This window comes from Clarias gariepinus, chromosome 6 (assembly GCF_024256425.1).
Source record: "Clarias gariepinus isolate MV-2021 ecotype Netherlands chromosome 6, CGAR_prim_01v2, whole genome shotgun sequence".
Lineage (NCBI taxonomy): Eukaryota > Metazoa > Chordata > Actinopteri > Siluriformes > Clariidae > Clarias > Clarias gariepinus.
Window position 1 is genome coordinate 24,228,963 of NC_071105.1, and position 25,248 is coordinate 24,254,210.

At 38.0% G+C, this 25,248-nt stretch overlaps 2 protein-coding genes across 3 annotated transcripts in view; one reads left to right on the forward strand and one right to left on the reverse strand.

Annotated features, from left to right (window-relative positions):
- pltp (phospholipid transfer protein) lies at nucleotides 1–15,877 on the reverse strand. Of its 2 annotated transcripts, XM_053498724.1 has the most exons (17): nucleotides 15,047–15,877; nucleotides 13,828–14,483; nucleotides 9,284–9,410; nucleotides 9,074–9,173; nucleotides 8,071–8,196; nucleotides 7,709–7,864; nucleotides 6,763–6,826; nucleotides 6,614–6,677; nucleotides 6,399–6,490; nucleotides 6,088–6,264; nucleotides 5,953–6,012; nucleotides 5,585–5,749; nucleotides 5,277–5,344; nucleotides 2,018–2,060; nucleotides 1,841–1,904; nucleotides 771–847; nucleotides 1–681 (listed from the first exon to the last, which is right to left on the reverse strand). In XM_053498724.1, exons 3-17 carry the CDS (start codon nucleotides 9,393–9,395, stop codon nucleotides 607–609), a joined length of 1,443 nt encoding a protein of 480 aa, XP_053354699.1. In that variant the 5' UTR covers nucleotides 9,396–9,410; nucleotides 13,828–14,483; nucleotides 15,047–15,877; the 3' UTR covers nucleotides 1–606. The 2 variants fall into 2 exon arrangements, with proteins under 2 accessions (XP_053354699.1, XP_053354701.1); XM_053498726.1 differs by lacking the exons at nucleotides 13,828–14,483; nucleotides 15,047–15,877 and adding an exon at nucleotides 9,860–10,093.
- The window catches only part of pcif1 (phosphorylated CTD interacting factor 1), a 13,433-nt gene continuing 3,508 nt past the window's right edge, over nucleotides 15,324–25,248 (forward strand). Inside the window, exons 1-12 of the mRNA XM_053498721.1 lie at nucleotides 15,324–15,415; nucleotides 17,583–17,725; nucleotides 18,163–18,287; nucleotides 18,505–18,642; nucleotides 18,837–18,982; nucleotides 20,235–20,389; nucleotides 21,057–21,204; nucleotides 21,307–21,390; nucleotides 21,487–21,586; nucleotides 21,680–21,842; nucleotides 24,443–24,618; nucleotides 25,087–25,173. Coding sequence (XP_053354696.1) covers nucleotides 17,602–17,725; nucleotides 18,163–18,287; nucleotides 18,505–18,642; nucleotides 18,837–18,982; nucleotides 20,235–20,389; nucleotides 21,057–21,204; nucleotides 21,307–21,390; nucleotides 21,487–21,586; nucleotides 21,680–21,842; nucleotides 24,443–24,618; nucleotides 25,087–25,173 — 1,446 coding nt within the window. The 5' untranslated portion in view covers nucleotides 15,324–15,415; nucleotides 17,583–17,601. The remainder of the gene's footprint in view (nucleotides 15,416–17,582; nucleotides 17,726–18,162; nucleotides 18,288–18,504; nucleotides 18,643–18,836; nucleotides 18,983–20,234; nucleotides 20,390–21,056; nucleotides 21,205–21,306; nucleotides 21,391–21,486; nucleotides 21,587–21,679; nucleotides 21,843–24,442; nucleotides 24,619–25,086; nucleotides 25,174–25,248) is intronic.

A 25,248-nucleotide genomic window follows, 5' to 3' on the forward strand; every position in this document is an offset into this window, starting at 1 on the left:
TTTTTTTTAATGATTTTAATATCTTTCTGTTTAACATTCAGGCTCCAGTAGTCAGGAAAAAGTTATATTTAATTTCAGTAAACAGTTGATTGGTTCTTGGGTAGGGTAGTGGAGTCTTTTCTGTGGGACAACTGTAAGAAGTGCACTAGATAGTGCACGTCTTATAGGACAGGGACTAGTAGTATTATCATCCAGATTTGGTAAGTGTGAACATGAAATGGTTTTTGCCCATTCATTTGTTTTTAATAAAATGCTAAAATGATCAAGCAACACTTGCATATGTTTTTGGGCAAAATACTTAAACCTGCTTTTCTAGCACCAGTGGCTCCAAACAAGTCCATTTTTGGTTACTAACCTCTTGTTATTGTAATACTGTTATTTAAACTAGGGTGAAGTAGATGCAGGTTTCTTAGCGATCCAGTAGTTAATACTTACAAAACAACATGCATGTTAAATGTAGCTACAACCAAGAACACAAGATCTGTTAAGATGATCTATGTTAACGTTTAGTGCAGACTGTAAAATATTTGGGTGTTGACTATGACATGAAGTGAAAGTAAATTCACAAAATGCGAGCAGATAAAAAGTTAAATATTTGTCAGGCTTTTAAGATGACGTGTTCTCAATCAGCTGCTTCAGACCACTGCGGAAATGGAGATTCGCTCCAATAGTGATGTAGCCCTGAAAGGTCACAGAGGTAAGGTTAATAATGAAAGTAGGTTAATGTGCAGGGAAATTTGGATTAAAAGGCAGAATTCGTCATAACTTACATTGTGATATTCTACCACGTCTTCTACCAGGTCGATTCCATCTGGCAGAGGGATCTGTACACCTCTCTTAGTGTAATCTTCCATTGCAAGTGAAAGAAAAAATAAAAAAAATTTCCATGTTTTATCATTACAATACTTGGCTGTATATATTTTTTTTAATAAACATTTAGTCCAATGCAAAAGATGGTATTCTGGTTTGAAGGGTTTTTTCTTTTTTTTTTGGTTAACTTTCCATAATGGTTAAGCTTCATCAAAATTAAAAAGAAAGTTTGCTTGGGCATGAGGGGTTCCTCACATGACAAAAACCAACAATTATTAACATATAGAGGTACCCAATAACTGTCTGTTTAGGGATCTTAATGGATTGACTAGTTTGTGTAATGGAACACAGAATCAAGCAAACAGGAAATTTCAGAGGATTAATAAACAAAAATTACAAAAGTGAGATTAAAATAAAAGTTCTGGGTGCGTTCCCAGTTGAGATCACTCTCAAGACATGTTGAACTATTAGAGCCGGAATTCTGAGATCATGCCGATGGTATTGGCATTTCTACCTCTACCCATTTTGAGCATTCAATAAAATTTTATTTGTATAGCACTTTTAACAATTGACCTTTTTGCAACGCAGCTTTACACACTCAAAAGAATTAAGTTTGTCTGAGATGTGAACATGAACGAATCACGTTATAAGATTGTCCCTGATGCGCAAGCCGAGGACGACAGTGGCAAGAAAAAACTCCCGGAGATGGCAATAGGAAGAAACCTTGAGAGGAACCTCAACAGGGAACCCATCCTTATTTGGGTGAAAACGGATAGCAGGGATTGATCTGCATCATACTGTGCGAGACTGGAAGTTCAGTATAACAGGAGTCTATGAGTTAAAAATTTTTTTAACTTGTACTTTAGGCCTACTGTAATATTTAACCTAAATTTACAAACAGAAATTAGATAAAACAATTAAACATATAGATATCAGCATTGTGTGTGTTTTTTTTTGTAAATATGTAAAGCATGGGTTGCTTTCCACAATAATGCACTGGAAACTAGGAATATAATTGTATATCCCTTACTGTTTAAAAGTGGCACAATGGTCATTTGGAGCAGAGCCTTCAGTGGTGCTTGCAGAGGAATCAGCTGTAAATAGTGTAGATTCAGACAGAAACCAGCAAATATAAGCTTTTATTTTAAAATCTTCATGAGGCAATAATTAAAACAAAAAGTAAACTTAACATTAAATCGTCTCTTACCGCTAATGACTCCAAAGCAGACTGGTTAGAAAAGATTTTAAACCTAAAAGCAGAAAATGTGTTATCCAAACATTCGGACTGTACGATTGTAACAGTTTATTACATTAAAAATCTGCACTGCCTGGCTCAAACAAATTATAGGCCTGAATCGAGCAAAAGAAAAAAACTAATAAGATCAAAAACTACTGGAATTGGGTTAAGAATTTTCCCATACATAAATAAAATCTGACAGGATAGTGGTGAACTGTCACCTTTGTGGAGGAAAGGTATTTGTGTAACAAACGCTAACGTGATGACAGCCCAAAAAAAAAAAGGCATACAAATCTGCAACTTTTCATGTAATAATTTCACAAATGTAATCACAGTTGCTATTATGTTAGTGGAAATGTAATATGTTTATAGGATTAATAAATTAAAAGCTTCTGATTTATATTACATTAATGTGGTTTATTACTTTAGTAATAACAATGAAGATCACTTAAATGCTTGGTGAAGTTGCATCATAAAAAAAATCGACAGTAGAAATCGCAGCTATATTTAATAGTTAAAGTAAGAGCAATTCCACACACACACAGCAACAAGTACTCAGGATTGGGATAAAACAACTGTGTGGGCATAAGAAACCCACTTGTTGGTGAGAGTAATTAAAATAGGCTTTAATTTGCAAGGAAGCTTAAAGATCGGACTTGGGCATGACGAGGTTAGAAGGGAAGTGCACGAAGCGATGCACCCATCGTGCATAGCGCCCACTGTACAAGCCTCTGAGTTATAATCGGGTCAGGTCTAGGCTTAGCAATGTTATGTGGCAATAAAATAAAGTCAGCTGATGATCTGGATGTACTGGATGACCGGGTAGATTTTTTTATTCCAAGGCGTGGACACATTCCCACATGAAAATGCCAAGATTCATCAGGTTCAATTTGTGAAAGAGTGGTTCTAGAAGCATGAGGAATAATTCTCACACATGACTTGGTCACCCCAGAGTCCTGACCTTAACCTTATTAAAAGTCTTCAGGATGTGCTGGAGAAGACTTTATAGGAAGGTTTGACTCTACCCTCATCAATACAAATATCCTGACCAAAAATTTATGCAAATCTGGATGAAAAAGAACAACCCTTAAAAGGCGATTCATGATTTATTAGTGTATACAGGTTTTTTTGTCACAAGTCAGTGTACTTCACTTCACTGCATACCTCCAATATAAATTTATGCAATTTATTGGAACAAATTGTACATGTACTTTATTACATAGGAAAATGAAGGAAAATCTTTAACCAGTGGCATCAACCAGTTTCCTTAAACAGCCAGGGATGGAAGTCGTTTGGGATATTTCTGAGAACCTCCTGAATCTGTGCCTGCAAGTGCTCCAGTGTGCGAGTGAGATCTGGAGATCTTGGAGGTCATTCATGAGGTCTGGGTCGTACCAGCTGATGTTCATTTGTTTTATATTTTTGGAATCATTTTCTTCCTAAAACATCCAACTTCTTTACTGTGGGTATGATGTTGTTGGGCTCGTATGTGCAACTACTCTTTCTCCAAATATGGTGATCTAAATGACTTCCAAAGGTTTTTATTCGTTAGATGACTGTGGTGCGGTCTGTTGCCTGTTGTTATTCTTTGTTGTTTCTGCTGCATTCAAGTTATCCTTCAACTTTTTATGAGCGCCTACTGTCTTCTCTCTTACTTTCCTCATTCAACTATCAAACCAAAATGTGCTTGTTGAATATCACAATCCAGATTTATTTCTTCCTCTGCTGTTATAACATCTCCACTCTTTTGGGAAGGCATTCCACTAGATGTTGGAACATGGCTGTGGGAATTTGCCAATTCAGTAACAAGAGCATAAGTGAGATCAGGCACTGATGTTGGGTGGGGAGTCATGTGGCAGAGCGTACAAGTTTATCCCAAAGCTTCTCAATGTTGAGATTCTTGATGTTGAGGTCAAGACTCTGTTATAGCCACTTGAGTTCCACCATTCAACATATGCTTATAAAAGGCCAAGGAACTCTGCAGACATTCATGATTCAATTGTGTTGAGATATAGATCTGGGCAAGGGTATAAAACCATTCCTAAAGCTTTAATTGTTCCCAGGTGCATAGTGCGAACTGGAATCTGTAAATGGATGAAAGGGCTTTGGGCTGGGAGGTGACCAAGACACTAAAGATCATTTAGGCATCCTCTGCATGGCATACCTGCCAGAAAGACAACAATTATAAATACTCTATCAATCAGACAAAAGCCAAGTAAAGGCATGTACTGTAGTAGGTAACTAAAGGGCCTGGGAGCAAGTAAGATTCTCTGGTTGTTGTTGTTATTGGTCTTTCGGCTGCTCCCGGCAAGGGGTCGCCACGGCAGATCATCTGGTCCGCACAGACAAACTTGGCACAAGTTTTACACCGGGTGCCCTTCCTGACGCAACCCTCTCATTTCATCTGGGCTTGGGCCTGGAACTGTACTCCAGTAGCTGGGGTTTGGGCACTGGCTGGGAATCAAACCTGGGCCTTCCGCATGGCAGGCGAAAAAAGATTCCCTGGTATGTTGAGTAAATGTTTTTAACTGTGCCCTAAGGTGGTATTTTTGTGGAAAAAAAGTTACTGTTCCATCTGTAAATAGAATTTTATTATAACTAGCTAATAAGATCCCTACAGTACTGCAAACTGAGTTTCTCAAAGATTAAAAAGGTAAATGTAGCCAAATTCAGAGAGGTCCTTGAAGAAAACCTGATCTGGAGTGTACACTTTGGACTTGGACAAAAGTTTACATTCCAGCACAACAACAACCTGAAACCCACTGCCATGACAACATTAGGGTGGCTTCTGGAGAGCGGCCTTGAATAATCCATAGCAAATCAATAAGAGAGGCCTGAAGATTAAAGTTCACATACACTCTTGATTCAGTTGGTTGAGCTTTATAGGATTTGACAGGAAGAATAGGATAAACAGTCCAAAAACAGTTCTCTAAAGCTTATAAAGATAAATGCAATACTCAAAGCTATAATTGCTGTCAATTTTTATAAATGGTCTGAAGACTTGCCAAAATAAAAGGTTTCAGAATTGAATTTTTTTTTTAACTGCAAAAATGTGTAAAACCAAAACCCATGAATTACTGGGGGTAGATCAAAGTTAATTTAACCCATTTAAAAATTAATCTATATCACAACCAAGTGCAAAAACCAATGGGGTCTAAACACTCTCCTGTATAAATAGTGTATATATACAAACCCAAGGAAGATGGCAGAATGTTAAGGCTTCATATACCTTCTCAGGTCCAGCTGTATAGCCAGTCTCTTTTCCTTCATGTACACTTTGGCATTGAGTTTGGACTCCTGTCCATAGAGCAAAACATTTATATTACATTATGGTAAGAAACTGAGAGGATTCTATCCTAGAAACACAGGCACTTATTAATGTGTTGAATTCATGCATGCTGAAATGCATTCACAGCCTCAAGCTATATTAACATTTTCCTCCAACTGCTTTACTAACTGACATTAAATCCTTTCTATAGTCGGAAGTGTAAAAGATCTTTGTTTTTATGATTCATACGTATTATAAGAAGTCCATACCATGGTCATACTGCTGAGCTGAACAGGTGACTTTCCTGGAGGTAGGATCAGCACCCTGACACCAGCATGTACGGCTACCATAGCCCCCGTTGTTGTGATGGTAGACTTAGGAGCTGATGTTACCTCCATCTCAAGCGACAGCGGGGCATCCATCAGAGCAGGGTTCTAAAGAAGAACAAAAAACAGTGTGAGAGAAAAACGGAGCACCTAGAGGAAACACAACAAGCATAGGGAGAACAAGCACACAGACCTCAAGGCGGGAATCAAACCCAGATCCTGTAGGTGCAAGGCAACAGTGCTAACCCCTAACCCACTGTGCTGCGTCTATTATTACTATTATTATTATTACATATTCAAAAAGCCCTCACCATAAGCATGATTGCTCCAAAGTAGGAGGTCCTGAGAAGCATCTCCAAGTCTTTTGGCATCTGAAAGTAATTCAACAAGGTAACTCAAGATCATTGTCCTAAATATAAAATAGTGAATCCTGTGTGTAATCTTACTCGCTCATTTGCTACGTGCATCCGAAACACCCCTCCTTTGAAATAGGAGTGGAGTCCACTGTCAAAGAAGTACTCTGAGAGAGCCATATATATCATGCGGCTGTACTCATTCAACACTGGATTTGCAGAATAATTCTCCAGAGTGTCATTCTCGTTCTTCAATTCATAGAACATCCCCTATGGAGAGAAAGATTCACTCAGAAAAATCCTATGACTTTGTTTGATAATGACTAGCATTCAGCAAGGACATGCTCCTAAAGTGAGACTTACTGTCCATGATCAATTAACATCATTGGTAGCAAACCACTTACTCTGAAATCCATATCAAGACTGCTGCCAGTAACCACTGGGTCAATCAAGAGTGAGTAATCAATGCCAATGTAACTATCCACATCTGCACGCACTGCACAAGCACAAACATTCATGCTTAGGACTCCTAATCTTTTCCAGTATGTTTCTACACTGATCACGCACATGCAAGAAACAAGCAAGTGAACAAACAAAACACTCAAAAGTGCAATCTGACCTGGAATCGTCTCCAAAAATTGGTTGATCAACACTAGACCAGCATGATTCAGAGCAGGGCAAATCTAAAATAAGTAGACAAATTTTGGTAATATGTAGTATTTTTTCTTATAAAAATTCTGCCTAGAAATCTTAAGCATGCAAACAAACCTGCCGATTTAATATGAAGCGCATTCCTGTGGTCAGAAAAGTGGCAACGAAGTCGTAAACCCTCCTGTCAACATAAAAATGAATATTGAAATCAAAATTCTTTAAGCATATTGAAATTCTCAAACTGACTTTTTTTTACAGCAGTCGATTAAAAAAAAAAAAGCAGCAGCTTTTCGAGTTGAAAGGAATCACAGATGTCTACTAACATGCTTGTTCTAATACATTATCATGTCTATAGTAACAGCTCATTCACATGGACCTACACACAATCCAAGTCTCATAATTAAAAAAATCTGTTCTTATTTAACTAAAAAACATAATGGTTGATATGATGAAGCTTTCTTAAACACATTTTTTTAGGAGATGGAGTCTTGCATGTCAGTGTTTTGTAGCCGTAAGGTTTCTGTCATGGGAAGAGGAGAGACTGGAGACGGAGAGGAAGTTAGAGAAAGTGAGGGGAGGGGCGGGTAAGATAGATCTTAATAGCTTCCAGAACTGCTTTGCAGCCAACATTAAATGAAATTGTATTTATTTTAATACAACTGAGAAAATGTACAACGGACTGTTAGAATAACATTAATTAATAGGACAATCAACAGTGGTAAATTGCTGTGGTATAAGAGAAATGCAATACTTTATCTATTTGACTGGTACAGGAAAATAATCCACTTTTTGCTGGTACTGAAACATAAAACCATTTTTCTATGACAGCTGAACATGAATATCAAGCTTGTGATATGAAAATAGACATTTTAGTTGTACTTTCAGCTGCTCTCATTAAAGGTTCACCGAAGCAGACTGCTTGATCCACACATACAACTTGACACAGAGTTTGGGACAGGCACTAAGGAGGCCCTGCATTCCTAGGCTAGGGCTGGGCATTAGTTGGCAATCAGACTAAGGTGTAAAACTATAACTAGGAAATGTAATAATTTGTAGTTAGTACCCAAAAGTCCCTCCAAACTTGGCCTTCATCTTGGCGATAGAAGCGTCACAGCTGACGTTGGCGATCTTCAGACGGCCCTCATCATCCTTGGCAAGATGGAGGGTGGTGTTGATGTATACGCCATCTGCAGAGGCATTAATGGCACCATCATCCTGACTGATAAAGACATGAGATGTCCGTCAGCTGAGATTTGTGCCAATTTATTGAGAATCAAATTCCTGCTTAATATTGGTGGGAAATAAAGCATTAATTACTGATCAGTGACCAATTCATTTTTAGTAAAGTATTCTGATTAAGCAAAGACTTCATCAAGGACAAATGGTTTACCCTGAGCAAAAGCAAGCATTACAGTACAAACTTACAACAACCAGTAGATCACACGTCTCTGGAAGTTGAGGGTGATAGATGAGTTCTGCACATCAAACTGCAGTCCGTCTACAGGCTGGAAACTCATATCTGCAGTCAGATTCAGCTCTTTCACCTTAATACTGGGGGATAAAGACAGGGTTAGGACCACAAGCTAACCTCTGATCAAAAACCTCCTGATCGAGGTCATAGACTTGCACTTTAGAAGTAATTTATCCACCATGGACTGGTTGAACATTTACTGTAAATACAGCTAAATCATTCAAAATGTAGACACCCTAGTCCATTAAAAAAAAAAAGCGTTATACTTTAAACTTTAAATGGTATGTGGATTTTTTTTTCCTACAAGAGCCAGGATTTGTGTACACATAACTGGACAAGTGTGACATGTATGTCACATATTTAGCAGAACTAGCACAGATACACATGATCACATGTTTTTTATGGTTGTTTTTGTTTGTATCATAATAAATTATTTATATATATATATATATATATATATATATATATATATATAAAATTTATTTAAAAATGTTTAAATGTCATTGACCGATGCAGTGTTGCCAACATGTATCTGTGTCGCTTGAGTTTTAAGATTAATATGTGACTCTGTAAATACCGAAACTGACAGCTTTAAAAAAAATTGGATGGATCAAAATCCATTAGCGCATTTTGGAAACAACCTAAAATCTGACCTCCTGCATGGTGAAAATTGTTCAGATAAATGAGATCTAGAAGTGCACTGATGTTCACATGTATACATGCAGGTGTGTGTGACCTATGCTGCAAAGTCTTCTTTGACTCTCAGTCAGCAGATTCCAACCTATGTGCTAATTATCATGGGTTTAAGATCTCCAAAAGGGTTGGATGATTGGGGCAAAAAATGTATGTGTGTGTATGGTGATAACATATCGTCATCGTGCTAATATCATAGTGCTTGGGCACTAATCAGGAGATAAGGTTATTAGGATTCAATGATTAAATAGTGGCATAACTAACTCTGTAAGGGAATATTGGAGATTTCCTCGTTTGCCATGCATCTCTGGCATGGTGATCCCTCCCAGCTCTTCCTCCACGAACTTCTGGGTCTCATATTTTACTAAAGAAAATACAACAAGGCTTTTTAGTGTAAATCATTTTTTTTTAATCACCTCTAAATATAACATACTCTCTAGTTTAGCTGAAGAATGCGAACGCTTTTTGTCTTACACAGCTCCAGTCCTCTGGATGTGATGCGGATTTTGAAACCAGGAGAAATTTCTGTCATCTGTGCCATGTGTGGAAGGAGAAAGATGAGGACAGCTATTCCCCAAAGCCCCATGTTGCTTTATTGGACCTGGAGACCAAGACATGAGAGATAGGGGCAAAGCAATGTGAGACCAAAACACAAGAATAACAAAATGTCTCTCTTAAGTGCTCGGAAAGAGGAAAGCTAAACAGCAACCACAATAGACCTAATGTCGGTAAACATTTCACTGATTACAGGATAGTCACAACCGGACAGAATCATTGCTTTATACAATCACAAAGCATTATCTTTTTGTCTTTTAGTTTGTTCTGTTTGTTTATCCTAATTGAACATCTTCCCAAAACATGAATGGTTCAGAGTGTGCTCATTCCGATGCTCCAGATGTTTAGTAACATATTTATTCCACAGTCTTTATCAAAACAGTGCTGGCTACTCTGATGTAAAAATCTCTACCAAAAGACATATAATTTATCTAAAATTTACCCCCATCATACTGCATCCTTAATATCCCACATATATAAGCTTAGCATTCCTACCTCGGATTCCTGGACTGACAGTACCACAGCATTTAACTCCAATGACGTCAAAGCTCTTTCTTTCTCTTTTTTTCTTTTTCAAATCAGCAGTTTTCTTACACTGCACTGCACAAGTGCTTTCCAGAGGGAAGACACAGCTCACAAAAGGATTTTTTTTCTGCCTTTAGGTCGAGCATCTGATGGCTGAAGCCTGTGTCTCTCTTCCACTGTAGCTGCATATAAATATGTGTGTATGTATGTGTGTGTCTGTGTGTGTGTGTGTGTCTTTAAGTGAGCGAGCATGCACATGAATCTGCTTATGCAACATGAGGGAAAAGCTTGCTGCTTTAAAAAGGTACCATAATATTTAATATGCACAATATTGCTGTGATGAATATTTGGAAATATTAATTTCCCATGAAAGACAGAAAAATATGGATTTTTATAAATATAACATACTTTACTATCTATATATATCTCAAAAACATTATAATTGCAATTCTTCATTTTGGACTAAATTAAAGGTGGTATTTTACATATCCTTCTCAGCCTGATTGTACACTGTGCAGGGAGTAGCAGCCCTGGTTTGATCCTAAGCTTGTTGGCCCTCTGTGGATTTTTTGGTGCATAATCGTCCTTTGCTTGCAAATATTTCTTTTGAGTACTCCTTTTTTCTCTTCTACATTCCAAAAGCATGGCTTTATGTGGACCCGGTTTATGGTTAATGTCTATGATTAAATTTGGATGTGGATTTAAGAGTGATTGAAAGAATGACTAAATTCAATAATGATTTGTGAGAGCACAACATTTTCTTTGTAATAGAAATATTAATTAAACCGAAATTACATTTGTTTGGTACATAGGTATTCAACCCCTGGGTCAATAACCAGTTTTATCTGCAAGCTTTAAGGGATATTATACATAAGTTTGAATCCTGGAATATGCCTGTTCCATCAGTGAAGAAGAAAGTCCATAGGTGTAATAAACTGGTCATTCAATACATTCAGCTCATCGCAGTTTATTGTCACATAATTTTGGTCAGCCTAGACCTGACCAACTGAAGAAACCACATATCATAACCCTGCTTGTACATTGGCCATTATGCATGATAGGTACATCAATTTATGCACATCCATTCTTACCCTATCATTCTTTCATCTCTCTGGAATAGACTCAACAACCCATTTGACCTTTTTCCATTGCTCCAAAGTTTCTTTTTATTTTTCAGTGATCTCAATTTATAAAATTTTCTGACCATATTTCTTCCACAAAGTTGTACATTCATCACAGTACTTATAGGTTGTGAGAATGCGTTGGACAGTTTTTAAATCATTTCAAGTTGCAGCTTCACTTGATGCAGCTGAATAATTTGACCCTTCTGAAATGATGAATTTGAAGTTAAATATGTATTCAAAATTAGGGACTCTTCCTGACAATATTTTATTGCAAATTCTCTTACAGTAAAGTAAAAATTACCAATTTCAAAGTTTATTATATGTATTAAAAGAAATCAATTTATTCAAATTCTTAAGAAGCTCCAGATAAAAGATATACTTACAGAAATAAAAATATATCATACTTTAGATAAAATGTTTAAAAAAGCAGTTTCTGAAAAAAGGAAAGCTTAAGTCAAATTAAAGGAAAGAGTGAAAATGACAAGCTAATAGGCATTCGAAGCAAGTTAAAGATAGGTTAATAAAATTTTATCATTCTGGAGGGGGCGCATAATTATATCTTAGAAGATGCACATCGTAATAAGAACTGTTGTAATAATAGTGTAGATGTGTAAGTTGCTTCACACCATGCAGGCAAAGCCATCACCTACTGTCAACAAACCTGTCTCTCAAAACTCAACTCACAAACAAGACAGACAGACCAGTATGGTGGCCAAGAGAGAACAGTGAAGGTGCACCAGACAACCAATTCAAGAACTCTGTATAATTAAAGATCTTATGGATGCTTTAGCGAGAAAGAAACCACTGCTCAAGAAAAAACATGTGAGCAGTTTTTTTTTCCTTGTGTAATGAGACCAGGATTGAGAGTTTCAAAGGGGTAAGTTGGGTGTAGTCCTAACACATGCTCTGGTTAACACCATGCCCACAGTGAAATATGGGTGAAGCAAAATACATGGGGATATATATATAAAAAAAAAAAGGTTCAGTCTGCTATAGAATAAACAGTAAATAAATAAGTAAATATATAGGCTTGGAAGGAACCACCTTCCTGTAGGACAAATGTCCCAACCACAAGGCCAAGGCAGTGTAGGCGTGGTGAATGTTCTACAGGGGTTAAGTCAATGTCCAGAGAATTTGTGGCTCTGTTTGCAAATTTCATCTAACAAACAAGATTTAAACAACCAAGGAATATAGAGCAAATCCAGCATCCAAAGGCCAAGGAATGCAGGAGGCGATAAAAATATATATAAATAGATAAAAATATTCTACATTAAAGTCAAGTCAATGTCCAGATCTGAATCTTTTACGACTCTGTGGCACTGTTTAAAAATTGCAGTCACCAAACATCCAACCAGCATGAAGGACCTGGAGCAAATCTGACAGGATGAATGGGCAAGAAGAATGAGACCTAAAGCTGTTTTTTGGTTTTTTATCAAAAAGGTTGAACACATAAGCTAGCAGTATTATTTTAATTAGGGTTTTTTTTGGTTTGTAAAACACCAGCTAGTGGAATTTGTGTAAATGCCTTATGTAAACTAGTGTATTATGTAAACCACATGAATCTGATTATTTTTTTAAGACATTGAATATTTTTGCAAGACGATGTGTGTGCTTATTATATTTGGCAAAATTTCTCTAATTCTGTCCAATTACATTGTGACCTATATGCAGCTATATTTGAACTACATTTTAATTGACTCTTTGCCATGATTGTGTGTAGTGGAGTGTGTAGCTGTCTTCTGCCACTCAAAATATCCGGATGAATATCCTGAATCAAAACAAAGTGTCTAGAAGAGTGTTTTATGACACTGCTGACCTCAAGGTCTGATTTTTTCTACTATTTTTTTGTTAGAGGTTTCAGCAGAGGACGTCATAGGACTCCAGAATTACTTGGAAATCTAGAACAACTTTTGTCGCATGCATTACGCAACTCCCATAGTGGCCAAGAACAGGGCTAAAATAAACGTGGGCCCTAAATAAAACAAAGTTCCAGGTTATATATCAGCTTTCTTTATTAAATTTAAAGTTTGCCAGTGTTCTTACATTTTACCCACATTTTCTGTAACAGCCATGTTATTGTGCTCCATGTCCTCATTCCACTAAATGTTTACATCAAAAATGCTCCCATTCTAGGCTGCTCTAAGCTAACACACACACACAAAAAAGTGTTTGCAGCAGATGTGGCAGGGTGTTCTGCTCTTCACAAACAAATGATCTGTTTTTCGGGTCAGTGCCCCATAATAGTCCCTTTAAGCTCTGGGGGAGCATTTTCTTTAAAGATGCGAAAATTCCTGAGAAAAACCAATGCTTAATAAAACAAAACTGTTAAGGATCTGTAGAAAAGATTTATTATTAACAAAAGGTAAAAAACTATTTTGTATATGTAAAAGAAAATAAGCATTAAAAGCACTTTAATTGTAGTAAATATCATGTTGCTTCCATTTAAATAAAATACATCATGTACAAGTGGGTGATGCTTTTCTAGATGCTTTTATGGATCATTAAAAAAAAAATTAAGGATAAATTTCCTATGGATTTAAGTAATACTTGGTTAATTTAAATATAACTAAGCGAAACTATTAGTTGAAAACCAACATAAAAAATTTCAATTAATATTTTCTGCTAATTGATGAAAGCCCTATTACTAAAATGAATCAGCAACTACCACTGACTCATCTCTAATTGTACAGCTAATGTTGATAAAACTCCCTAACACAAGACAAAAATCATTAGAATTTTCCTGAATTATAATGAAGCATAAATGCTCTCCCTACAATATTTCCTAAAGCATTCACAATTCTGTTCAATACTTACAGGAAGGTAGGAAAGGTGTATGGCCTTCTGGATAAAGAAGCTTTTTGTATTCCTCTTCACTCAAGAATTCCTCAGCAGCTTGTCAAGTGCTTTCTAATCCCGATTCTCTCCTTCCGAATCTTTCCTCCTTCTGTTGACCCTTTCATGCCAGGACAGTTTATATGGGGTGGTTCAGGGAAAAGGGTGGTCCCACGCTTGCCTGATGTCGTATGACTTTGTGGTTGCAATAATGACAGTAATTTTTAAAAAACCCACATGGGGTGCATTAACATTTACTTAAAATGGAATTTTCAAGAGAGCATTAAGTGTGGATGGCCTAATATTTTTTTTGTGGTTAAATCACAATGAATTAATTTTTGTCTTTAAAAAAATGTTGCATGTAAACTTACAGATAGTTACCCTGGTTTCCTACAGCTACTGGAGCTATTTGCTTGTACAGCTGCTGTACGACTTTCGACCTCTCTTTATTTATTTATCTACGTCTATCTGGATAATATCCGGTTGTCATGTTTACCCTTTACTTTTTCAAAAAATAGTGACAATTTTCCTTTTAACTGTCCTTTAATCATGGAACTGACCCTTTAATCTGTTCCATGAGTTCTTGGAAGGACCAACCTTTTTTTAACCACTGATAGGTGGTGCATTTTGACTTGCATCTGTAAAGATCAAGCAAAGAAAATTACAGGCTTCCACAAATTGTTTTCTTTTTCTTAAAAGTAGCTAGTAATTACATTGTTGGTTTTTGATATTTTCTAACCGATTTCTCTACTACAGAAATGGCTTGTGTTAAGCCTACTCCTGCTTACATAAATATTATTCGTCCCTTTGCTTCAGAATGATAAAAAAAAGAAAGAACATTTTCATATACTGACTTACAAATTCCGCTCAAATAGAAAAAAGTACTGAATGTAGAAATTTTTAGACCTGCATTCTGATCAGGTCAGCAATAATAAGGTGAACATGGAAACATAACCAGATATTTGAATATTTTACCCACCTTACATAAATTTACCTGCTGTAACTGTGCATTTTTTTAATACAAGGTGGCACCAGCTTATAGACATAAACTGCGCATTAACTTTTGAATGCTTTATTAAAATACATACATTTAGACAAATGTTTAAAACAATTGGTTAATATGTTGTGTAAAAGTATACAGTTGAACATTTAGTTTATTTACATACATGTACATATTAACAAATTCATCTCTTTAGCCTACCTTGGCAGTTTGTAATTGCTGTCGTAAAGGACATTCCCTTGGTCTGAGTTAACTCATAAAACACAACATGTTTCCTTAAGTATCCGGAAACTACCTAGAATCAATACCTAACATCAAAAACAACATTTGTTCTTCACAAATACATGAAATCAAATGAATTTCGCGCAGAGCTCCTCCGCTGCCCTTCTGCAAATGGCTCCGCACTGCTGACATGTGGCGGACTGCGAGACGACTGAACTCGCGCATGCGCACTACCCAGGTCCGAGTGGCCGATACAAGATGGCGGAGTCGGTGGGGAGGGAGAGGCGGAGGCGGGTCCGGATCGAATAGAGCAAAGCCTTTACAGGACTCCTAGAAAATCTCTCAAAGGTAAGGGATTTAGCGATTTAAAAAGGACATTGCAGCGACAGACGTGTGGCGGAATATCCCGGGCATGCGAAGGTTTACAAAAAACCTCGCGTCTGTGCATTAATGCACGGAATAAATAAGCGATACTGTGCGGCGGCTCGCGCAGAAACGCGCGCGCCATCTTGTCTTGCGTTTCCCTTGATCCAAAGTGCGCGCCTAAAATTTCGGTTGTCATTGACGGAGTTCCGCGTGGCTTAAATGTCACACTTTGCCATTTTAAGCACACGTACGGATTCCTGTGTCTACCCTCTTGCGTTTGATGTACACCGTGTGCCGATTGGCGCGGTCTTGCTCCGTATTTTACCTCTTTTCTGCACGCATCCTCCGGCCGAGTTACTCGGTGCTGCTGTTGTCTTTGTTGTGCAGCGCGCGGATGGCCGGCGTTTCCCCTCCTCCTCCTCCGTGTTTGTTTTCGGGCGGCTCGGTCCGGGGTGGGCGGTGTAGCAGGCGCATGCGTGCCCCTACCAGCGATTATTTGAGCACTTAACTGCCTTTTTAAAATAGTGCGCATAAATCACTTATATTAGATGACAACACGATTCATATCATAATTATAATGATGATTTTAACATAATAAAAAAAAGGAATGGAATCATTCTTTGCTAACGGGCTAGCAAGCTAATCACGGAGTTGTTTTTAATTCAGTTTCTATACAAATCCATGTATTAGTGTTATACCCGGGTATTATCATTAACGCGTTTGTCATTAACCGAGACTCAGCAGCTAAAAGAAGAAATAGTGTAAACAGTGCAGCACGAGTGGTTGTTTTGGTGACGCGCCCCCTCCATGTTTTTGGCGCTGTAATCCACTTACACTGTATTCTCCCGACTTCTGATATGAGCTTTACCCGTCTCATCATCCACGGGTTAATAACCGCGTATTCATTTCTCTCCCAGTTAAGTGACGGGAGCTGACTTAAGCAGCGTTTAGAGTTTTACAGTAGGGACAGTAGCTCCAGCTCCTCAGCGCTGTGACGTAAACACAGAGATTCCCCTCTCAGGCATCAGGCGCTCGCGCGCTGCATCAATGAGGAGCTGAAGTGCGCGTGTCCCTGTTAGAACAGCTACAGTAGTCTGATCTGCTTCGAAACGTTTATATACATAATCTGTCGAGGTATTTACTCATCTTGTCTGTTTTTCATATTTAGATCTTCGAATTATTAGGGACAGGAATCTCGAGTCACCTCCAGATACGATATTATTACAATACCCAGGTGTCAATTAGATTAAAATTGCGATTGTAAAGTATATATATAAATAAATATACTTTACATTTTATAAATATCCCAATTGCCCAGATGCTGTATTTTTCCCAGATTTTGTTACAGTGTTAACCTGTTAAAAAGTTTAATGATTATCGCCTGTTTCTTATGACATTAGTTTTCTCACTTAAAAAGCATACAAACTAGCTTCAAATACATAAATTTAACATTTAACCAAAAAAAGGTTGTTTTTTTTCTGAGCAGCACGTATCTGTCATAATGATTCTTTCTAAACAAACTTGGCAAATAATTCACTGCGACCACAGGGGATGCCAGCCTGGGAATAGTGTAGAGTGTAACACCTGTAGGATTGTATGGAAACTGCGATATTTTACCACCTTTACCTTTAATTATTACCTTTAATGCCTTAAAAATCAGCAAATTCCACTTAAAATTGAGCACACCGGTTGAGTAACTGTGAGCATGCAGGCACACAAGGCTTTAAACACATGCAGTTTTTAAATAATTTAAACTCGCAGTGTTTTGAGACTTGTATAAGAGTGTGTGCTAAGTGGGTTTGGGATTATTTCACTAAGAGAATTTGAAGATAAAGGCCGATCAAACACTTTTAACATGCAAGATTTCTAATAATGTAACAACACAAATGTGTTTTTGTTGCACCATTTAAAATCTTTAGCTCTTAGTACAAAATCAGTTATATGTAAAACTGATCACCGGTTCCATTCTGGTCACCAGTCGATCGCCCGGGTCATCTCTATTATAAATGTAAAGTATATATATTTTATATATCCATAAATTAATGTTTTTTTTTCCCATCTCCGCGTATTACAGACATTTGCTGAGCTTGCAAAATTTCCCCATTTCATCATAATATATGTATTAAAGTAGTGTGTTGTTTTTATGAAGACAGGACAAATGAGGAGCTATGACGAGTGAAAACCATAGTACCATAAAGGGAGACTCGGGCATGATCATGTCCCCGACTGGGTCCTCAGCCCAAGCACCACCTCTCACGCCCACCACCAGCAAAGCCATCCAGGACTTGCCAGGTGTGTGTGTGTCTGTCTGTGTTTGTGTGGGTGTGTGTTTACGTGTATAGTAGCTTGTTACTGTCCGCTTTTTGCCAAGAACTGTAATAACTAAGAAGATGTTTTGATAACAATAGTGTAAACAAAAGCATATGGCTTTAAAAAAATATACAGAATATTCACATTTACCTGAGATAAATACATAAAAAAACATTTTATCTTTATATTTAATAAGCACTGATAAAAGACTAATGGGTAGATAAGATTTAATGTAATGTGATGTAGTTTTTTAATACATTCTCATTATATTTCTCAGTTTAGTAAAGTTTATATCCACAGTTTATGCACACAGTAAGCACATTATTATTCCTTGTATTGTGTCACATATGATTATTTTACATTGAGGGGATGCTGTAATGTCCAGTTAAGAATCAAGGCCTTTCTGATTCTTATTGTAGAGGAGCTGGTTCAGGCTGGATGGGCAAAATGCTGGAGCAAGAGGGAGAATCGGCCATACTATTTTAACCGGTTTACCAACCAGTCTTTGTGGGAGATGCCGGTCCTGGGGCAGCATGATGTCATCGTATGTACAGAGAACAAATTTAACACCGTTGTCCTGTTATCCTTATGACTAAACCTAGATGTTTTTGAGAGTTTTTTTCTTGGAAAATTATTTTGTTTGATTGTTTAAATAAACTTGAAATAAAATAAAATTTGTACCAGAGAGTTAAATGACCTGCTGTGATATGCACAATGAAACTAACCTCATACTGATCATTTTGACCATGTTAATATTGCAGTCTGATCCACTCGGCCTCAACGCAGCTCCTGCCTCAGGTGATGGCGCAGGTGAGGCCGGACTGGGCAATGGACAGCGTAAGAGACGTCCCTCAGAGGACACCTCCTTGGGGGCTCCAAACAGCTTTAAGAGGCCAAAGGTCTTCTTCTTTTTTATGCAGTGATGCATTGAGTACATATTTAAAATACATTCATTTAAAATTATATAACTAATGATCTTTTGCTACCTGGTAAGATTTTGTCAGACATATATTTGTTGTTGTTATTATTAGTATATAAAGAAAGCATGTTTGATGAACATTTAAAAATAAGTTTTCTCCCCCGGTATATGAAGGTTGAGATTCCTGTGACTCCGTCCACTCCCACAATTCCAATATCACCAAGCACCCCTGGTGCAAAGCCCTGGAACTCCACTGTAGATGAAAAACCAGCCCAGCCTAGCACCCCTGCTCCTGCCCCCGCCCCGTACCGGCCTTCTGTGTGAGTGACACCACATCACACATTTCCTTTTTCCTCACCAGGTCTGTTGTATTATTATTCATAATAATACTATAAATATTAAATAAGCATGTAGGATCATCAATAGAGTAACATACAGAAACATGGTTTCTCTCTAAATATGTCGCTGCTTATTTTTCTCTCTTGTGTCTTTTGGATAATGAGGTGATGAATAATATAAAATGTTAAGAAATGTAAACAGTTGGCAACTAGTGACAAACATTTTTTATTTTTTCTAATTTTGCTGAATTAGCAAAAAAATATATAATGTATAGTTTATATATATATATATTTTCAATTCAATTTTATTTATATAGCGCTTTTAACAATGGTCATTGTCTCAAAGCAGCTTTACAAAAATAAAAGAAATTCATTAAAAAAATGATAATAAAAAAATATATATAAAATATATATTTTGTTGTAAATATATATATACAACAAAATTATCAGCACCATTTTAGAGATTAAAACCAGTTTTCATGATTTATATGACAAAACATAAAATATTGATGCCACTAAAGAATGTTCAGTAACCCAATAATCAGTGTAAGGATCTGTCCAAAAACATCAAAGCACTTTTTAAAATCACTCTGGACAAGGGTGTCTGCCAAATGCCTCAGTGTAAATGTTTAAATTTAATCTCCAAAATCTCTAGGACAAAAATAGCCTTTAGTCTTCAGATACCTTGTTGTGATGCACATTACAATGAATCTTGTAAAAAAATCACCGTAAAAAAAAGGTTCACAAATAGGCCAATCTTCTCTGATTTAAGCTAGTTTTCAGCCTGCAGACCCGACACACACACACAGGATGTTTTTACTTCATGCATAATTTAGTATAAACTCTAGAGACTTGTTTGTGAAAACCTCAGGAGATTATCAGTTTCTTAAATACTCATGCCAGCCCACTTGGTACCAACAACTGAGCCACACTTAAAGTCACAGAGATCACACTTTTTCTTCATTCTGACTTGAAGAATATATACTCAGCAAAAAAAGAAACGTCTCTTTGTCAGGACTGTGTATTTCAACAATGTTGTAAAAATCCAAATACCTTTACCAGTGTTTTTGTTCAAATAAGGCAATACATGATGCAGGTGCAGTTTATATTGGCTAATGTACGAAAAAAGTGTAACAAAATGTGAAGCACACCAAAACTTCTGGAATTTTTATCAAATTCCATTAAATACAAGAAAACTGCATGTCATATTTGTCTTCCTGTTTGCTCATTTCAGAATTTACTGGGATCTGGACATCCAGACCAACGCAGTAATTAAGGAGCGGGCTCCGTTTAACTACCTCCCTCCTCATCCGGAGATTGAGCTGCAGCGTGCCCAGCTGACCACGAAACTCCGCCAGCACTACCACGAGCTGTGTTACCAGCGTGAAGGTGCATACACACAGACACCATTAAAAACAACTCGCCTCTGAATGGCGCAGTGGTAAAGCGCTCGCTCTATCATCCGGAGATCGCTGGTTCGAACCCCGGGTGATGCTGTTCTCCTCTCACAGCCGGAGGCACAGAGAGAGCTGATTGGCCGAGCTCTCTCAGGGGGGAGGGTTGAGAGGTACTTGCGCTCCCACATTAATCACGACTCTACAGCCAATCAGGGGCGTCTGTGAGCTCACGCACGCGGAAGGAGCGGCTAGCACTTTCATCCGAGTGTGTTACTCCGCCCCTAACGGTGCGTGAGCGAGCAGTTCGAAAAGATGCGGTCGGCTGACGTCACGCGGTTCGAAAGGAAACACGGGATAATCTTTGCCCTCCCGACTGAGTGGTAGTAGTAGCCTTAATGTGGGAGCCCCCTAGTGACGGGGAGGAATTGGCCACGAGTAAATTAGGGAGAAAATTGGAACAAAAAAAAAAACCCAAACTCAGAGCATTTCTTTAGGTGTAGTGTTAGTATTTGTAGTATAAAAGGACGTAATAGTTAAAAGAGAAGAAACAATTCTCATTTACCCTGAGACCTTATCATCTTCTCACTTATAGACAGTCTTATTTTATAAGGGATTAAAATACACATGCGTGCGCTGATCTGTTGATTTACACGTTGCAGGGATTGAGCCGCCGCGGGAGTCTTTCAATCGCTGGCTGTTGGAGAGGAAGGTGTTGGATAAAGGAGTGGACCCCCTGCTACCCAGCGAGTGTGAACCCGTTATCTCACCCTCCATGTTCAGAGAGGTCATGAACGACATCCCCATCAGGTCTGAATTCGCTTCCTTACTTAATCGTACATGGATAAGCTCACTTCAGTACTTGAAGAAAGAATAATCCGCTAAGTTTTATTTTTAATTCTGGATCTCTAGGCTCTCGCGCATTAAGTACAAGGAGGAGGCCAGGAAGCTGTTATTCAAGTATGCAGAGGCAGCCAAGAAAATGATCGATTCCAGGTGAGCACTCCTGATCGTACTACATTTACTGCAAAGTCGACAATATTTGCAATGTTAGTTATGATGGACTCTCACACGAGACCCATGTGCTAACAGAAACGCCACACCAGACAGTAGAAAAGTTGTAAAGTGGAACGTTGAAGATACAATGAACTGGCTCAGGAGAGATCACTCTGCCAGTAAAGAAGACTACATGGTACGTTCCAGATCTTTGTGTTGATATCACCTTTGTTGTTTTTTTTTCTTGCTGTTTGTATAAGTTGCTGTTTTTGTCTTTGCCTCCTCTCAGGATCGTCTAGAACACTTGCGGAAGCAGTGTGGTCCTCATGTGACGGCTGTAGCTAAGGACTCCGTGGAGGGGATTTGCACTAAAATTTACCACATCTCAGCCGAGTATGTACGCCGAATCCGCCAGGCGCACCTGAACCTGCTGAAGGATTGTAACATTACAGGTAAGAACAGCATGTGGGGAAAATTAGACACTGATCAATTTATTACTCAGCATGGTGCATTAGATTATGCCAAACAGTTAATTTTTTTGTGCATGTTAACAGTATCAAACTAAATTCTACTTATAAATTCTAAAAAATTCTACTCATAAATCTAGAATTAATATTTTACTAGACATATTTTACCTTATATACACCATATACAGTGCATCCGGAAAGTATTCACAGCGCATCATCTTTTCCACATTTTATGTTACAGCCTTATTCCAAAAAGGATTAAATAATTTTTTTTCCTTAGAAATCTACACACAACACCCCATAATGACAACGAGAAAAAAGATTACTTCGGGTTTTTGCAAATTTATTATAAGTAAAAAAAAAAAACACACGTGCATAAGTATTCACAGCCTTTGCTCAATACTTTGTCGACGTACCTTTGGCAGCAATTACAGCCTTAAGTCTTTTTGAATATGATGCCACAAGCTTGGCACACCTATCCTTGGCCAGTTTCGCCCATTCCTCTTTGCAGCACCTCTCAAGCTTCATCAGGTGGAATGGGAAGTGTCGGTGCACAGACATTTTAAGATCTCTCCAGAGATGTTCATTCGGATTCAAATCTGGGCTCTGGCTGGGCCACTCAAGGACATTCACAAAGTTGTCCTGAAGCTACTCCATTGATATCTTGGCTGTGTGCTTAGGGTTGTTGTCCTGCTGAAAGATGAACCGTCGTCCCAGTCTGAAGTCAAGAGCGCTCTGGAGCAGGTTTTCATTTAGGATGTCTCTGTACATTGCTGCAGTCATCTTTCCCTTTATCCTGACTAGCCTCCCAGTTCCTGCCACTAAAAACATCTCCACAACATGATGCTGCCACCACCATGCTTCACTGTAGTGATATTGGGTACAGGTATTGGCCTGGTGATAAGCGGTGCCTGGTTTCCTCCAAATGTGACGTCTGGCATTCACACCAAAGAGTTCAATCTTTGTCTCATTAGACCAAAGAATTTTGTTTCTCATGGTCTGAGAGTCCTTCAGGTGCCTTTTGGCAAACTCCAGATGTGCCTTTTACTAAGGAGTGGCTTCCCTCTGCCCACTCTACCATATAGGCCTGATTGGTGGATTGCTGCAGAGATGGTTGTCCTTTTGGAAGGTTCTTCTCTCTCCACAGAGAACCTCTGGAGCTCTGACAGAGTGACCATCAGGTTCTTAGTCACATCCCTGACTAGGGCCCTTCTCCCCCAATCGCTCAGTTTAGATGGCTGGCCAGCTTTAGGAAGAGTCCTGGTGGAACTTCTTCCACTTACGGATGATGGAGGCCACTGTGCTCATTGGGACCTTTAAAGGTGGACTTTAATTACGCTGCAGAAACATCTCAAGAATGATCAGGGAAAGCGGGATGCACCTGAGCTCAGTTTTGAGCTTCATGGCAAAGGCTGTGAATCCTTATGTACATGCGCTTTCTCAATTTTTCATTTTTAATAAATTTGCAAAAATCTCAAGTAAACTTTTTTCATGTTGTCATTATGGGGTGTTGTGTGTGGAATTCTGAGGATTTTTTTTTTTATCCATTTTGGAATAAGGCTGTGAAAACTAAATGTGGAGAAAGTGATGCGCTGTGAATACTTTCCGGATGCGCTGTAAATTGAAAGGGGGCGAAGGATTGTGCTATGGTATTTTCATCTTCATAACAATGTTGAATACTTGATAAGCGAATACATTTCGATAGTCTTTTAACCTTAAAGAACAGCCAAGGTTCATAATTATTCTGACAAAAGCATTTTTTCTTCTTCTTCTTCTGTACTTCACCACAATGGGTTGAGACTTTCCTTCCTCATACATCGCTCTTCTGTGTTGCAAGTTAATATGCTTTCATCTCTTCAATATTTTGTACAGTGTTACCAATGTTTCACATTTTGAGGTAGACCCTCTGTGTTTTGTATTGTTTCTTTAGATTGTAGACTTTTACAAAATGCCCCTCCAAAATGTTCTTGACTTGGCCAGCAGACGGTATAAGATTTATTTATTTATTTTTTACCTAGGGAAGAATTCATCACCCAATTTCAGTTGTCTTGGTGTTCCCAAGCTTCAGAAATGTTCCTAAATGCTGTTCTTTGGTAGATCTAATTTTGTTTTGTTGTGTCTAATGATGACTTCCTTCACTTGCATTAACCCCCTTTGGCTCTGCACATTAAGTCTTCCAGTGATTAGCTTCCAAATGCAAATACAGAACTTGCAAAAGGAATCAGATCTTTTATCTCCTTCAGTTGTCATAAAAGACCAACAACTTGCTATCGATCTAATTAGAGTTTGGTTGTCCAATTAGTTTTGAGCTTGTGAAAATGGTGGGAGTTAAAATACATAGTTAAGTGAGTATTTTACTTTATTAAACATAAAAGCCTACATTTTAGTCACATCTTCACTGTTTAGTTACATTGTGGTGGTCTACAGAGGCATAATGGTGCAATCTGATGTAAAGTAGTTACTGTATCACAACACCCAAATAAAATAATCAGCACTTTATCATGCTAGCTTTATTGCTTGCATGTATAAGAAGTACTGAGTTTATTAAGATTGATCACTGTCTGATGCTTGTCCTTGTGCTGTAGTGGATGGGGCAGACACAGCAGAAGTGCAGGACCGGTTAGTATATTGCTACCCAGTTCGACTGTCAATTCCGTCGCCACAGCAGCCCCGCGTTGAGCTCCACTTTGAGAACGACATCGCCTGTCTGCGCTACAAAGGAGAAATGGTGAAAGTCAACCGTAGCTACTTTAATAAACTGGTAGGATCAACAATATTTTATACAATCTATGGAACACTATTCCAAACTTAATATAAACCAATCAGCCATACCATTACAAAGCAAAGCATTATACCCAGTTCCCCTTCTGCTTCTGGGGTGTTTCTTGAGGTCCAGGGAGAGACCCCAAGTTATTTCCATGTCAGGCCAGCATAGACATTGTTTGATGATTTGTGCTGAATTGACTTTTCTGTGGGATTGGTCTGAATGGGCTAGCATTTTGTCTCCATTGGCATCAGTGAGCCGTGTGTGCTGTCACAAATCTACCAGTGTATAATTGATCATCAATGTTAATCTTTTGTGGTGTTAATGTTATGTCTGGTCAGGGTATGGTTCACAAATGTGATTATTAAAATAATACGTTAAATATATGACACACAAGAGTGCTGTAGGTACTTTGCACTAACATAAAGATGTCTTTTCTATTTCGAAAATCTACTCCATAAAAAGGAGCTCCTTTACCGGTACAGCTGTATCGATGATCCTAGGTTTGAGAAGTTTCTGTCACGTGTGTGGTGCCTTATAAAGAGATACCAGGTGAACAAATATGTTTAAATATTAAAGTTCATCATATATGGTTTAGAGAATGCTATAATATATCCATACATCATC

Excerpts from the sequence above, each read along its gene's own strand:
- pltp (XM_053498724.1), bottom strand. The coding sequence starts at position 9,395 with ATGGGGCTTTGGGGAATAGCTGTCCTCATCTTTCTCCTTCCACACATG. Across the intron at positions 9,174-9,283 it reads ATCCAGAGGACTGGAGCTGT|TAAAATATGAGACCCAGAAG; the intron begins GTAAGACAAAAA and ends TATTTTCTTTAG. Across the intron at positions 6,827-7,708 it reads AAGTTTGGAGGGACTTTTGG|GAGGGTTTACGACTTCGTTG; the intron begins GTACTAACTACA and ends TTATGTTGACAG.